This window comes from Hylobates moloch, unplaced genomic scaffold (assembly GCF_009828535.3).
Source record: "Hylobates moloch isolate HMO894 unplaced genomic scaffold, HMol_V3 SCAFFOLD_8, whole genome shotgun sequence".
In the NCBI taxonomy this organism is placed as follows: Eukaryota; Metazoa; Chordata; class Mammalia; order Primates; family Hylobatidae; genus Hylobates; species Hylobates moloch.
In genome coordinates this window covers 42466750-42482772 of record NW_026652283.1, presented here as the reverse complement: position 1 = coordinate 42482772, position 16023 = coordinate 42466750, and the positions used below count along the sequence as shown (strand labels likewise).

General features: G+C 48.8%; 2 protein-coding genes across 4 annotated transcripts in view; both read right to left on the bottom strand.

Annotated features, from left to right (window-relative positions):
- NFYC (nuclear transcription factor Y subunit gamma) overlaps positions 1 to 8879 on the bottom strand; it is a 79204-nt gene extending 70325 nt beyond the window's left edge. The window contains exon 1 of one of the 3 annotated variants that reach the window (XM_032160434.2): positions 8643 to 8879. The gene's annotated coding sequence lies outside the window, so the exon portion shown is untranslated. The remainder of the gene's footprint in view (positions 1 to 8642) is intronic. The other 2 variants (XM_058442061.1, XM_032160440.2) reach the window with 2 other exon arrangements.
- A 1661-nt stretch (positions 8880 to 10540) lies between these two features.
- LOC116472423 (periaxin-like) lies at positions 10541 to 14798 on the bottom strand. The gene is given in 4 exon segments (XM_032758059.2): positions 10541 to 11275; positions 11277 to 12910; positions 12913 to 14494; positions 14787 to 14798. Coding segments are annotated over 4 exon segments (3963 nt in total).
- Between the last annotated feature and the right edge of the window lie 1225 nt (positions 14799 to 16023).

Here is a 16023-nt window from a genome sequence, read left to right as displayed (position 1 = left end):
AATTTGCTGGGCAGGCATGGTGCTACATCCCTGTAGTCCCAGCTACTCAGGAAGCTGAGGCAAGAGGATGACTTGAACCCAGGAGTATGAGGTTGCATTGAGCTATGATCACATCACCTCACTCCAGCGTGGGCAAGAGAGCACGTCTCAAAAAAATTAATTAAAGTAAAATAAAAAATAAAGAACATATAAAAATCACTAAGACCCAGTGGTTAATAAGGCATGTAGAATAACAACACTGTGCCTGATAAAAAGCATGTACTCAAAAAATAGTACCTGCTACTATTATTATTGTTATTGGGCATTGGATTAGATGACCTTTGAAATCACATTCATCCTTAAGAGTCTATGTTACCTTGAAGATGTATCTTGTTCTCAGAAAAGTCCTTTTCCACGATTACCAAGCTATCTTATGCAAAATAATTCTTTTTTTATTCATAGACTACACCAGAACTGCTCAACTGGGCTCCACTACACACCAGTCATAGCATGAAACGTTTATTAGGTGTTCTCACAAACAGCGGTCCATGACCAAGTTAAGTCTGAGTAACACTGCATAATGTATCTTCCCTCTTGAAGGGTCATAGGCAAAAAAGCACCAAGGCTCTGAATAATAATTCTGCAGTAAAGAAAGGCATTTCACTCTGGCCATTTTTTGTCAAGGATCCTCTTTTTATCCCCAAAGGACACTGATTAGCACTACACAGAACTAATGTTTGGTGGAAGAGCTTGGGAAATGCTGCTCTAAACCAACTTACAAATTTTAGTGGAGTGAAAAGACTATAGGCAACTGTATTCTGACAACCTTCCAAAATGGTTAGAGTTTTACACACATTATGGCGTTTTCCTTTCTAACTTAGTACTACTGAAAATGACATTAAATACCACCATAAATAGCAATCCTTTGCCTCCTAAGTGATTGCCAACCAAGCATTCTTGGCTTCTTAAAAGGCCCAACTTTGTCATTTCATAATGAGCAAATTCTATGCTACTTACCTTCAGGGTACAGCAATAATTTTTAAAACAGTTTAAAATGACAAAGATGTCAACTGCGTAGATAATGTGTACTTTATTAGCCCTTTCTCTCTTCTCTTTTAAAATGAACAGATCATGCCAGTGTCAAAGGGATATATCTTCTTAATACTGGGCAAAGAATCTCACTTCATAGAGATTACTGGACAGTTTACAGCTCTGGAGGCCAAGGGTAACAGTAATTAGGGATTGTGAAAACCTTCAGTACTTCAGATTTAAACCAATGACATGATACAAAATATTCTATACTCTAACATCATTTCCTATGAGTCATCTCATTCCTTTTTTTTTTTTTACTTTTGGAGACAGTCTCGCCCGGTCGCCGAGGCTGGAGTGCAATAGAGGCGTGATCTCGGCCCACTGCAACCTCTGCCTCCCGGGTTCAAGCGATTCTCCTGCCTCAGCCTCCCGAGTAGCTGGGGTTACAGATGCCCACCACCACGCCCAGCTAATTTTTGTATCTTTAGTAGAGATGGGATTTCACCATATTGGCCAGGCTGGTCTTGAACTCCTGACCTCATGATCTGCCCGCCTCGGCCTCCCAAAGTGCTGGGATTACAGGTGTGAGCCACGGTGCCTGGCCCATCTCATTCCTCTTATTAAAACACTTTGAAACACCGCTCAAGATCACTATTTATGGTTCATACTCATGAATGTATTTAAGAATAGGACAATTATTGAATCTTATTAAGAATATACAATTGACTTTAACGCTTGAACCCGGGAGGCAAAGGATATACTATTGGCTTTAAATGAAGGGTATTCAGGCTGGGTGCAGTGGAGGCTGAGACAGGCAGATCACCTGAGGTCAGGAGCTCATGACCAGCCTGGCCAACATGGTGAGACCCTGTCTCTACAAAAAATACAAAAATTAGCCAGGTGTGGTGGCATGCACCTGTAGTCCCAAGCTACTCAGGAGGCTGAGGCAGGAGAATCGTCTGAACCCAAAAGGCAGAGGTTGCAATGAGCAGAGGTCATGTCACTGCACTCCAGCCTGGGCGACAGAGCAAGACTCCAGCAAGTAAATACATGAATGAATGAAATTCATTTAAATAGGACACCTTATATATAGTACCTTGAACATGGATTTTTTTTTTTTTTTTCAAGGAGGGAATCCCATTCTGTCGCCCAGGATGGAGTGCAGTGGCATGATCTCAGCTCACTGCAACCTCCGCCTCCGGGTTCAAGCGATTCTCCTGCCTCAGCCTCCTGAGTAGCTGGGACTACAGGTGCCCGCCACCATGTCTGGCTAATTTTTGTATTTTTAGTAGAAACGGGGTTTCACCATATTGGCCAGGCTGGTCACAAACTCTTGACTTCAGGTGATCTGTCAGCCTCATCCTCCCAAAGTGCTGGGATTACAGGTGTGAGCAACCGTGCCTGACCAGACATGGATATTTCAACCTTCATTTAAAACATATTCTACTGGAAACATTCAAATGCAAAGATTAGACTCTAGTTCTGCTCTCTAAACTACAAGTTTATACAATAGAAAGCTCTCACTAAGTACTGGATGTGGAAGTAATCTATCTGGAGATCTGAAAATAACAAAATGGAAAATCCAACTCCAATACTGAAAATGAGTACAGGTGCTGTCTCACTGCTATCAGGTACATCACTGCTAACACATGGAGAAGTGTGGGAAGGGTGCAACAATTCCTGCAACCTAGCAAAATTTTCTGCAGGCAGAGAGATTTTTCCTGAACCATTCCATAATACTAACTGCTTACTTCAAAGAAAACGTTACTCAAGTGACTACAAATCACACAAACCAAACCACCAGTCCTACTTCAACTGATAACTTGTACCGTTAGAAAAATTTTAAATGACTATAATGCAAATCTCTCCTTCTGGTCAGAATGAAATCACCAGTTGTTCCGACTTTAATCATCATTGCTATTTGTCAAATATGAAAAAGTTTTCATCGCATCGCAATCATTACCACTCAACACTTGGGGATGAACAAAAGAGATCAGGAAACAACCTTTCCCTGAAACAAACGATCCTACTACTTTGTGCATTCAAAAGTAAGACTGACCTCACACTGGTCCACTGAAAATCAGCTCCTAAACCACAAAAGCACAACTAAATTAGGTTACTTCCTTCATGTCAAGTGGTCACTCCCCCATATGGAAATCTTAGTGTATATAACAGAGCAGACAATTACAAAAGGCCTCACCCCTCCTCATCAAGGAAGCTGTAAACTGGCTGAAAGGACAGATTTCATGCTGTTCTAAAACGAAAATGTGTTCTCTCACTTATTAAGGTCCACTAAGTGACAGGCATCTACCACACGCTATTATATTCATTTCTCATAATTACCCTAAAGGTAGGTATTATTGTCGTTATTTTACAGAGGAAGAAACAAGTTAAGAACCTGCTCCAGCACACAGACAGGGTAAACGCATTGCAGAGACAGAATTCTTCCCTTGGTCTGACTCCAATCAGCAACTAATACTGTCCCCTCCCAAAGGCACTTTTGGGCCAAAGTTTTAAAAATCCATTTCCTCCTGCAATTAATCTACTTAAATTATATTGAGTGCTTTGAGTCTCTGCAGGAAAACACTAAAATGACCTTGTAGCCTTCCTAAACTGTGACAGTGCATGCATGAAAAACTGAATAAACAAAATGAAAAGAAAGACTGTAAGACATCAGATAACTCACAACCAGTTTCCTCGGAGAACAAGAAACGGAATGGAAAAGAACAACTTACTGGCAAAGGAATGTTCTTCCTGGTTGTATGCCTGAGGCCACGATTGACCTTAAGAAGGTCATTTGTGACCCTAGTAATGTCCTCTGCCATTCTCATTCCCGTGAATGAAGTAAACCTGTCACTTAAAGTCATCTCTGCCACCAAGTCAATGCTTCCACAGGAGACACGATGCTATCCAGTGGAATGAGCATCTATCTGGAAATCCTGTCATCTGGGCAAGATTTGGCTCTGCCCTTGCATAGCCAAGTGACCCTGTCAAGGTCATCTCACTCTTTTGGAGCCTCAGTACAAAGGACACGCCTGAAAGAACTGTAGTTCACTTCCTGAGCTAAGAAGCCAGGACTTTTTTCTTTTCCCATAGCATCCTATGGTGTCAACACAGTGTTTAAGAGTAAGGGCTTCATTTACACAAGAATTAAGAATTACAGATCTGTGGCCCAGCACGGTGGCTAACACCTGTAATCCCAGAACTTTGGGAGGCCAAAGAGGGCGGATCACAAGGTCAGGAGTTCGAGACCAGCCTGGCCAACATAGTGAAACCCCGTCTCTACTAAAAATACAAAAAATTAGCCAGCCATGGTGGCGGGCGTCTATAATCCCGGCTACTCAGGAGGCTGACGCAAGAGAATCGCTTGAACTTGGGAGGCGGAGGTTGTGGTGAGCCAAGATCGCGCCATTGCACTCCAGCCCAGGGAAACAGTGCGAGACTCTATCTCAAAAAAAAAAAAAAAAAAAACAGAATTACAAATCTGTGTCTGAATCTGGGCTCTGCTACTTACTGGCTTTGAGAACTTAAGCAAATTACTTTTCAGTTTCCTCACACGTAAAAATGAGGGTGGCTATATTATCTATCTCATAGTGTATGAGGATAAATATACATAATACATTTATATCCCAGCTGGTACAATGTAAGCAAGCACTCAATAAAAGTAGTAACTATATTATCCCTGCGTTTGATTCATAGATCCTAGTGGCTCAGTACTTTTGAACTAAAAAATGTAAATTTCAAAATTACCTCAAAAAGATACCCAGCATAGCCTGGCTGGCACGGTGGCTCACGCTTATAATCCCAGCACTTTGGGAGGTCGAGGTGGGTGGATCACCTGAGGTCGGGAGTTCAAGACCAGCCTGGCTAACATGGTGGAAGCCCGTCTCTACTAAAAATACAAAAATTAGCTGGGTGTTGTGGTGCACGCCTGCAATCCCAGCTACTCGGGAGGCTGAGGCAGGAGAATCGCTTGAACCCAGGAGGCAGAGGTTGCAGTGAGCCAAGATCACACCACTGCACTCCAGCCTGAGTGACAGAGTAAAACTCTCAAAAAACAAAACAAAACAAAAAACCCAAAACAAGACTCCCAGCATAGCTCCATAGCATAGAATGGGTTTGGCCAATATATGGTTACAATTCTGTGGTCTGAATCCTCATTTCGCTTTGCCTTCATTTCTCTGAAAATAAAAGGGGATAAAAATGCCTTGTAGAATCTTCTCTAGTACAGTTTTGGGATTTTTGTTTATTTTTTGGGAGACTGAGTCTCGCTCTGTTGCCCAGACTGGAGTGCAGTGACACAATCTCAGCTCACTGCAACCTCTGCCTCCCGCGTTCCAGCAATTCTCCCGCCTCAGTCTTCCGAGTAGCTGGGATTACAGGTGCCCACCACCATGCCAGGCTAATTTTTGTAATTTTGTTTCATCACGTGTGCGAGGCTGGTCTCAAACTCCTGACCTCAAATACCACCTGCCTCGGCCTCCCAAAATGCTGGGATTAGAGGCATGAGCCACCGTGCCCAGTCTCTAGTAGTTCTGACCAAAAAAAAAAAAAAAAATGTTTAAGTATAAATGAGATAACAGATTTGTCATAAGAATTAAATAAGATGCCATGGACACAGCCTATAAAGTATAAAGCTTAGTATGATTTCTGCTTGAAGAAAAAGCTGAGGTTCACAAGTTTTCAACATAAACTCAGATCTAATGAGATTTCCTGAGAGTTCAAGATTTCTAGAGTGGTCAATTCCAGATCTTAACAAGGTGGCCATGGATGTAACGGGCTAACATGGAATGAAGGTGGTCACCAATGTTGAAGGGCAGGCTGCTCCAGAAATGCCTGCTGAATAAAAAAGGTGTACATATACACCCGTTGTTACCACCTTGTCTAGTCTTACTAAAAAAGAAACTAAGTTATAGATCTACAGCATTCTTCATAGTTGGTTAACTTGATGACTGAGCCAAATGAGGCTGAAATGACCAACGTACAAAATACATGGCAAACCCTATTTTCACTTGTAGCTTTGCCTTTATCTTCCACAGTGAAATGTTATTGTAAATAAAAATGAGGGAGGGCTTCACCTAAGCACATCAAGACAAAGCAATTAAGATTTCCAACTCACTGGTCTCCTCTCAAACCCTGATTTAAAGGTTTCCATGCAAAATTGGAACTGCAAATATTTTGTCCTATCCAGTCTTAATTTTACACATTGTTCAGGATGAGCATATCCTAGAATCAATATCCCACAGTCTGAAGAAAGCACTAAGCCTTTGAATAGGTGCTGGTATTTGGGGACACCCTAAGGAACTGGTGATGTTTGAAAAACCTCTCCAGTGAGCTCTTTACACTAGGCACTTGGTAGTTCCTCGCCATTTGGCATAAATTACCTCCATATACAGAAAGACTATCTGCAATATTCTGAAGCTTGGTTTTAAGGAATGCAGATTCTTCAAGTTTCCGTACATATTTGTCCCCATTATCTACCTGGATTCAGGAAAAACGCAGCAATTTACTTTGTAAATCTTCCCTTTCACAATAGAAGCCAAGGGATATGATTTGAAGACCTAGCTGAAGAACCCATATTCTCTATGGTTACAATTTTGTGGTCTGAATCCATAAGCAGCACAACAAATTCTTACGAATTATAGTCTTCCATTTAATACACTCTAAACACCCAGAAATCAAAGTAGATGATCCACTTGGAAATACAAAATTATCTGGAAGTTTGATTAGTCAGGTTTATCTTGATAGCTGATGTAGCAGATAAAATTACAGGCTTCGGCATCAGGCAACCAGGGTTTGAATTCCAGCTCAACCACTTACTGAGTGACACCAGACAAGCTACTTAACCTCTCTGATCCTCAGTTTCCTCATCTGCAATATGGGGACGATAATGCCTACCTATTGGTGTTAAAATAACCCCCAAACAGCAATTCTCTTCCTCTGCTACTTATCAATTCCCTTCTCCAGAAAATGTAGTTGCATTCACATAAAACTGACTAAATTTGAAAACCATAGGAGTTTCTTGAAATTGGTATGAAAACAGAAGAGTACCATCTAAAGCTAAAAAGGACTACCTAACAAAAACAAGGAAAAACAAATTAGGAAAACACAGAGGTTTAACATAAATGTGTTTCCATGGCCCTCACACACTGGGACGAGCAAATGTAAAGCAATACAAGTAACTTCGATTCAGATTCAGTGGAAAAGGAACATATTCCCAATAAATTGACTGGAATGACTCTGGATTGGAATAAAAACTTTTTGAATATGAACCAGAAAGTGTTGACAAGTCCTGTTCCTTAAGAAGCTATGTATTGGCTTTTTTTGGTTTGGAGCTGCTTATTTGAAAAAACAAACAAAAAATTCAAAGTACACATGGGAATGGGTGTACTTTTTAGGCACATATACAAGGAAATAAACCAAGACCCAAAATTTCTGGCTAGCTCCCTTTCCCTTAAAGGTGAACCTAATAATATTTACTCAACAAATAACTACCCAGAACCTAATATTTGCTAATGTAGCTTTGGAAACTCAGCCATGACCTGTATCCTTCCTAGAGCAGCAAATTTCATATACAACATCTCAAAACTACTTGTATGGTCCTGAGACTCAATAACGTAAAACTGCTCTATTAATACACTTCCCAAGTCCGAAAATGTTCCCTAAAATGCTTCCTATATCAGATTTTGTCACTTTACATCTGATACTACTTAATGCTGTGCCTCCTACGCTCGGACAGAGCACACTTATCAATATGATCCCTCTCTCGGTTTACGTGCTCCTCACACCACATCCCAGGTCCGTTGACTCTGGACTCCAGGGCTCCACCAAAACCTCGGTGTTTGAATGCTTGCACTCTCCAGCAAAATCCCTGATCTGATTCTACCGTTCAGCTATGCCCCTAGCCCTGATGCCTTTCTTCCTACATCATACACTCACACCGTGGACTTCAGGGCCACTTCCAAACTGGGTTACATTAGCATCCCTGGACCTCGAAGATCCTCTCAGCCTGTCACTTGGGTTTCGGTGCTTCCAGGCCTGGAACCCTGAGGGCCTGCACACCCCCATCTTGGGCCATGCATGTACCAGGAAAAGCACCTCTGAAAGTGAGTGTCCCCCATTCTCAGGCCATGGCCTAAGCTACCCCCAAAGTACCTGCCAGGCCATCACCCTTTGCCCTTAAAGCCTCTAGGCTCGGCCTCTCGCCGCAACCCCACGCCTGCGCCGCAGGGGGTCATTGCCCCAGCCGCCCTAGCCCAAGACGCGCGCATCCCCGCAGCCTCAGATTCCTTCATCACCCCCTAGGCCGGAGCTGGCGCGACCAATAAGGTGCCAGGTCCGCGGCCTCCCCGCCACCGACCAATCACGAGCGAGCCCCCCCGCCGTCGCCTTCCGCCAATGGGAGAAAGCCCGCGGGCCGGGCCGACGAGGCACACGGACCCCACGAGCGCGGCGGCGGCGACAGCGAAGGGCCAGGCAAGAGCACAACATGGCGGCGGGCAGGCCGGACCGAGCTACAGCAGCGGCCGCGCGAGGAAGTGAGGTCTCTGGCGAAGGCGGGAAGCGCTGCCCCTCCCCCCGCCGCCGCTCCCCTATCACCCTCGCACAGAAACTCCCGCACACTCACACACCTCTGCTCAGGAGTCCAGGAAGAGCAGGAGCCGCCCCCGCGCTCCTACGGAGTCGGGCAATGCAGAGGCCCTGGCGCGGCGGAGGGGAGGGGGAAGTGTGCGTCACGGAGAACAGAGCGCGCGCGAAGCGGGGGCACAAGCAAGATGGCGGCCACGCCGTTTGCACCGTCTCCCCTTTTCCCCTCCCCCTCCCCTGGCGCCTGGACTCCCAGTATCGTGCGGTGCGCAGAAGCTGTGCTCCTTGACGTCTCGCGAGAATTGGGAAGGGGCGACGACAGAGTGAGGCGGATGAGATCTGAGAGTTTTAGCCCCGCCCCCTTCCGGGAGCTCGAGATCTGAGTTTTGACTCCTCCCCCTTCCGGGGGATCCGGAGGCGCTGCCCAGTGACCTCCAGCACCCTTCCTATCCTTGTGGATCTCGTTGGTGCGAGCTTGAATTTTAGGAAATAAGTAGGTGTGTGCGCGTGCCCTTGAGTTTTAGGAACTAAGTAGGGGCGTGTGTGTGTATTTGTGTTTTTAATTTGGGGAGAAAGAACTGGGGGATGAAGGTCGACATGGCGTTCCAGATTAAGCATGCCGTTCAAGTAGACAGCTACAGGCACCTTAAATTCATAAAAGAGCATTTAGCACCAAACTGTAAAGTGATATCCTCCAGAATAAAGAACAGTACTTACCAAGAATAGTTAGTTTGTAACCTTAGGTCGACATAGCTGTTCTTATTTGAATGCAGATTTTAAAACTTTATCACGCAGTTGGAAACCACAGCTACTATGAGCATGGACTTTTTCATACTTAATCTCTTTCGTTTCCATGACCACTTGGTCCAAAGGCATCAGGATTGTATCCATTTTACAAATGATAAAACTGAAGCTCAAAAAGGTTAAGTAACTTGATTTAAGGCCCCACAACTAGTAAGTGTCAAAACCCCATCCAAATAACTTCAAAACCTGTAGGTATAGTCATCAAATGTGTCTTGAATGGAATTACCTACAGTGAGAGTTAGTGCATTAGGTAACAAGCGCAGAGAGGAATGACTGCCTCTGCTGATGGTAACCTTGAATTTTACAAATGACATTGGAGCCTTTCTGAGACTAGTGTTGCATGGGTTCTCAATAAAATCACACTGTTGTTACTTCCTTTGGGTTTATAACCCTGGTGATAAAGTAATTGAGAATAGTAGAATAAACCCTCGACTTGAATTCAGGAAAATTGTTTTCAAATCCAATTTCAATAAATCTCACATCAGGCACTCTACTTGATGAATGAATGAACAAAACCTAAGTATAAGACACTTGACTTCAGGGAGTCTCAATTCCTTCATTTGTAAAAAGATCTAATTCCTAACTCTTGGTAATGTTGAGGAGAGTGAATGAAATAATGTGAGGGTGCTTCATAAATTGCAAAAGTGTTATAAAGAAGTTACTGATAAGAGCTATGAGTGTCTCGCTGCACTCTAGCATGGGCGACAGTGCGAGGCCCTGTCTCAGAAAAAAAAGTTACTTATAGTGACATTTTCAGACATGAGAAATGGCCTAAAATTAAAAACAGGGAGACTCAAAATAAGAAAATAGTGTGTTAGGATTGTAGAGACAGATGTAGCTAATGGAAAAAAGCTAGGTAAGTTTATTGAGTACTTACTGCATATACTATGCTTGCCAAAGAAATGTAAAAATGTACATTTATTTTTTTATTTTTTTTTTTTACTTCCAGATTATTTTATTCCCATGGCTTGGTAGGGTACAGGCACTCCTGCCGGAGAGATAGGAGCAGGCCTCCCCGCCAGCCCTGATCAGTCACCCACCTCCCGGCCCTCTTAGGCTTAGTGCTAGTTATCACACACACGACAGCGAGGGGGTAGAGAAAGTAATGCAAGAAGGGATCCCCATCTGACCAGGGGCTTCAGACAGCCGCAGCCTGAGCCCCCTCCATCCTGGCCGGGCCTGGAGCCGCTGTCTCTGAAAACCCCACGCTAGGCAGCCGCACCCGGAATCCACCCTCTTCCTGGTCCCCATTCCCACTCTGGGCCCTGGGGCTTAGGGACACCCTGGGGAAGCAGAACTTGAGTGACTTCTCTCTGATGGGGGACTTGGGGGCTGCATCGCCCTCCTGCCCCCGAGAGGCTTCAGAAGGGGCTGCCAGGCCTACACGTGGCAAGCGGACCCGGACCCGGCCCCAGCGACCCTAGGCCCCTTCCCCACTGCCCTCTTCCTCCTTCTCCCCTTCGGGGCTGGGGGAGCCTTCCCCAGTGACCATCTCACTTTGGCTGAAGCCCACTCGGGGCAGCCTGAGTTTAGGGCTCTTGGCCTTCTCACCCTCCTCGGCCCCCTCCTTGGCCTGCGCCAGGCCAAACCGGGGCAGCCGCACCTTGAGCTTGTGTCCAGCCTCTCCCTCCCCCTCTGCCACCTGGTACTCAGCGTGGTTGCCCCCAGGTGGTGAGAGCTCCAGGTCGGGCAGTGAGAGGCGGAAGGTACGCTCAGCCCCTGGGGGCTGCTCCTCAGCACCCTCGCCCCCGACCCTAGCTCCGGCCCCCAGTGTGGGCAACTTCATCCTCAGCCCACCCTTGCCTGTGGCCGCCTCGCCCGCCTGTGCCTCTCGGCTTAGCCCCACGTCCAGCTCAAGCTGGGGCACTGAACGGTGGGCATGTTGTGTTGAAGACACCCTCACCCACCAGCAGCTCCCCACCTGCAACCTGGGCTCCAGGCAGAGACAGGGTCACCTGTGGCACCTGAACCCTGTAGCCTGCTGTGCCCTCTGCTGAAGGGACTGTACTCTCAGCCTGCTGCCCTGGGGTACCTGCCTCCCCAAAGCCGGTCAGCTCCACCTGTGGCAGGGAGATGCCCAGTGGAGGTATCCTCAGCCCCGCCTCATGGCTCTCAGTGACCACCTGCCTGGCTGTGGACACCTTCAGGCCTGACAGCTGCATTCCACTGATGGCCACAGCCCCCTCTGCCCTCCCTTCCTCCTGGGTGCCCAGCGTGACCAGCTCCACCTCGGGGATCTTAAGCTGCACAGCAGTGTACTCAGCCTTTTCCCCTGGGGTGGCACGCTCACCTTGAACTTCTGCTTCCTTCCCTCGTGCCAGCCCAAAGGAGGGCATCTTCAGCTTGGGCATCTTCACCCTCCCATCCCAGCCCCAGCCCTTGCCCTCCAACTCAGCCACCCCTGGCACTAGTTGTGCTGCCTTAGTGTCCCGGCCTCTGACCCCAAACTTGGGCAGCGCAAACCTGGGCCCCTTGAACTTGAGGTCGGCCCCTGCCACCTCTACCTTGCCTGAGGGCAGGTGGGCATCCAGGCTGAGCTGTGGGATGGACAGATCAAGGGCAGACAGCAGGCCTGCCTCCCCGGCCCCTTTGGCCTCAGCCTCAGCCCCCACCCGAGCCTTGGGAAGTGAGATGGCAAATTTGGATACCTTCAGCTTGGTAGCTCACCCAGCCCCCTCAGCCTCTGCCTAAGCCACCTTTGGCCCTGAGAGTCCAAACTTAGGTAAGGAGAACTTGGAAGAGGGTTTGACTTCCATCTCCATCATCTCCAGCCGCCCTTCCTCAATTTCCACGGCGGGCAGCTGTGGAGTGACAATTTCAACAGAGGGCACTCGGAAGCCCACTTCCCTGACCCCTGCTGCCACCTCAGGGCCCTCCGCCCGCTCTACCTTGCCCATTTTAGCGGCTGGGACCTGCCCCTGCAGGCCAAGTGCTCCTGGCAGGTCTAGCTCCACTGAGGGCAGAGTGAGAGAGGGGACACCCACATGAGCCTCACCATCCACCTCTGGCTGCAGACAGGGAAGGGTTACCAGCTTCCCTGAGACCTCAGCACCCGCCTCGCCTGGCTTGCCGCGTGATGGGGACTCTGCCCTCCCTAGCTTGGGCATGGTCATCTTGGGCATCTTGAAGCCAAATTCCATCCCTTCTGCCTGTTTTGCCTTGGCGGCCTTTAACTGCACCTCTGGAGCCCTGGGCAGCTTCACCTCTGGTGCCTTCGGAAGATGCACGTCAGGAACCTTCGGCACTTGCATTTCCGGCAGCCGAATCTCTGACACTTTCGGCAGGTGCACATCGGGCACAGCCGTCTCAGGCACCTTGGGGAGTTTTATCTCTGGGAGCTTCATGTCAGGGACTTTGATTTCGGAGACTTTGGGCAGCTGCACCTCTGGGAGGTGTACATCGGGCACGGCCATTTCAGGCACCTTGGGGAGTTTCAGCTCCGAGACTTTTGGCAGCTACACCTTGGGGAGTTGAACCTCTGGCACAGCCATCTCGGGCATTTTAGGAGTTTCATCTCTGGGGCTTTTGGGAGCTGCACTTCCGGGAGGTGCACATCGGGCACAGCTGTCTTGGGCACCTTTGGGAGTTTCACTTCAGGGAGTTTCATCTCAGGCACCTTTGGAAGCTTCATCTCAGGGACTTTCATCTCTGGCACTTTCGGCAGCTGCACCTCTGGAAGCCGCACCTCTGGCACAGCCACCTCTGACACCTCTGGGAGTTTCATCTCTGACACTTTGGGCAGCTATACCTCTGGAAGCCACACCTCCGGCACAGCCATCTCTGGCACCTTTGGGAGTTTCATTTCTGACACTTTGGGCAGCTGTACCTCTGGAAGCTGCACGTCCAGCACAGCCATCTCTGGCACCTTTGGGAGTTTCATCTCTGACACCTTGGGGAGCTCCACCTCTGGAAGTCGAACCTCTGGAAGGGCTGCCTCGGGCACTTTTGGAAGCTTGACCTCAGGAGCCTTGGGGAGCTTCACTTCAGGTCCCTTGGGCACCTTGACCTCGGGTCCTGACACTCCGATGCCAAGGGAGGGCATCTTGATGGTGGGCAGCTTCAGCTTGCTCTCTACAACTTCAGGAGCAGCAGGCCGGGGCTCCAAGAGGGAAAGCCCAAAGGTGGGCATTCGAAGTCTGGGACCTTTCACCCTGGCCTCAGGGCTGACCTTGGCTACCTTGGCCTCAGCAACTTCCTTTGCTTGAGCCCCAAGTCGGGGGAAACTAAGGCGGGGCATCTTCAGGGCCACCTCAGGTGCCTCTCCCTGGGCCTCCACCTCCGCACCCGGCAAGGCCAGGTCCACCCACACAGTCGGTGCTGCCACATCCAGGGTGGGCACCACTACCGACACAGCCCCCTCCCGGGTCTCTAGGCAGGGAAGTGTGGGCAGTGAGGGCAAGGCAGGCAGCTCCACCTGGGGGACCTGGATCCCCACGGCTGGGGCCTCCACAGCAGGCGGAACCGGGGCTCTGAGCCCAAGGGTTGGCAGGTGGAGGGCAAAGCCACCAGCTGCCTCTGCTGAGGGGGCAGCCTTGGGGGCTGAGACCTGGGGGACACCCACCTCGGCCCCTGGCAGCCGGGGCCCAACCAGCTCCACCTGAGGGGCTGTGAAACGAGCTCCTGCGGCCACCTCGGCCTCCACCTTGGCCTTCCTGGGGGGAGGAGCGGCGGTCGCCAGCCAGGCTGCCTGAGCCTCTTCGACCACACGCATCCGAGGCAGCTGGAGGCGCCGGCGGGCAGGGGTAGCCGGGACAGGACCCTTGACAGCCTCGGCTTTGAGGCCCCGACGCAGGCGGGAGAACTTGGGAAAGGAGAACTCGACGTCAACAGGGGCCAGGTCAGCAGGGACCCCCAGAGCCCCAGGCACCATCTTCTTCTTCACAGGGGACAGACTCTGGATGTTCTTCCTGCAGGCTGAGGCTCCCGGCGGCGGGTGAGTCTCGCGCAGCTCCTGAACGAAGATTCCCTCTTTGCCGCCGCCCGCTACATTGATGCCGCTGACCCCGGTCTGCGCCTCCGTCTCCACGATAATTTCCACCAACTCCGCCCGCGTCAGCTCCTGCAGAGGGCGGCGAGGTGTCGCGTTGGGGCTCTAGGGCTGGACCTCGCCCAGAGCCTGCCATTGCACTCAACAGTGGTTCATATACATGTATATATACATATATATATTTATATATATTTAGAGATGGGGATGGGGGGTGGTCTCGCCACGTTGCCCAGGCTGGTCTCGAACTCCTCCTGGGCCCAAGCGATCCTCCCACCTTGGCCTCCCAAAGTGCTGGGATTACAGGCGTGAGCCACCATTCCTGGCCAAAAGTGGCTGTTCGGCGGGTCTTCAGGGCACACGCCTCTCAGCGCTGCCCTCGAAGGACGTCGGGGCACACCCACTCCGGCATCTCCCCTTTAAGCAAGCCCGAGGGCGGCTGGCTTTCTAGGACCCAAGGAATGGTTAAACAGCCCCGCGGGCCGGCCGGTCTCTCTGAGGCCCTAGAGCGGCAGTCGAAAGGCAAAAACGTACATTTAGTTACAATGAAGCAGCACAAGTAGTTATTAGTGATTATTGTTATAATTAAGTATCCACCACACTTATGGGCTGCAGTCCTTTTCCTTCCAAGAGCCTGGAAATTGGGTTGCCCTCAGAAATAGATAAAAATCTACATAGAGGCAGTGATATTAAGTATATTTAACACCAAGTAGTGCTCAAGCATAGATGAAGCAGAATTAGAAATGCAGCTAGGGTCCTGGAGGTATCCCTCTGTGCTAGGTGTTAACCCTTCAGTTGCTGGTTTGTGAATAGTAGGTCCCAGGGGATTCCAGGGTAAGGGAGTGGTCAGGAGGTTTGGGATAGCAGCTATTTACCAGATAGTACTAGAGTGTTTCAGTATTTTAATAGTCAATGTTATAACTGATAACAGTCAACTGATACATATAAGCCTAATATATGTCCTTGCTATAGACTTTATTATCAATAGCCTCTGCCCTTCCCTTTCTAAAGCCGTTGCTATCTGGCCTGTCCCTAGGAGATTAGGGTGAAAGACTTCTCACCCTAATGTCATCAAGCTTGGCCTTGTTTTGACAATGAAATATGAGTAGAAATGGCATGAACCAGCCTGGCGCGGTGGCTCACACCTGTAATCCCAGCACTTTGGGAGGCCAAGGTGGGTGGATCATGAGGTCAGGAGTTCAAGACCAGCCTGGCCAAGATGGTGAAGCCCCATCTCTACTAAAAATAAAAAAATTAGCCAGGTGTGGTGGCAGGTGCCTGCAATCCCAGCTACTCAGGAGGCTGAGGCAGGAGAATTGCTTGAACCTGGGAGTCGGAGGTTGCAGTGAGCGAAGATCACGCCACTGCACTCCAGCCTGGGCGACAGAGTGAGACTCTGTCTCAAAAAAAGAAAGAAAGAAATGGCATGAACCACTTCTGAGCAGAAATTTATGAGCTATCTTATGATTTTGCCATATTATCTTTCCTCTGACACAAGAGCAGCATGTCCTAAATAGAGCTCCCTCTTCAGCTTTGGTCCCAGAATGAAGATGTGCAGAGCCACAGCTGAAACACGTAACCTGTAATGTTGTGTGCACAATAAATAAACCTTTGTTGTAAGCCATTGAGATTGCTTT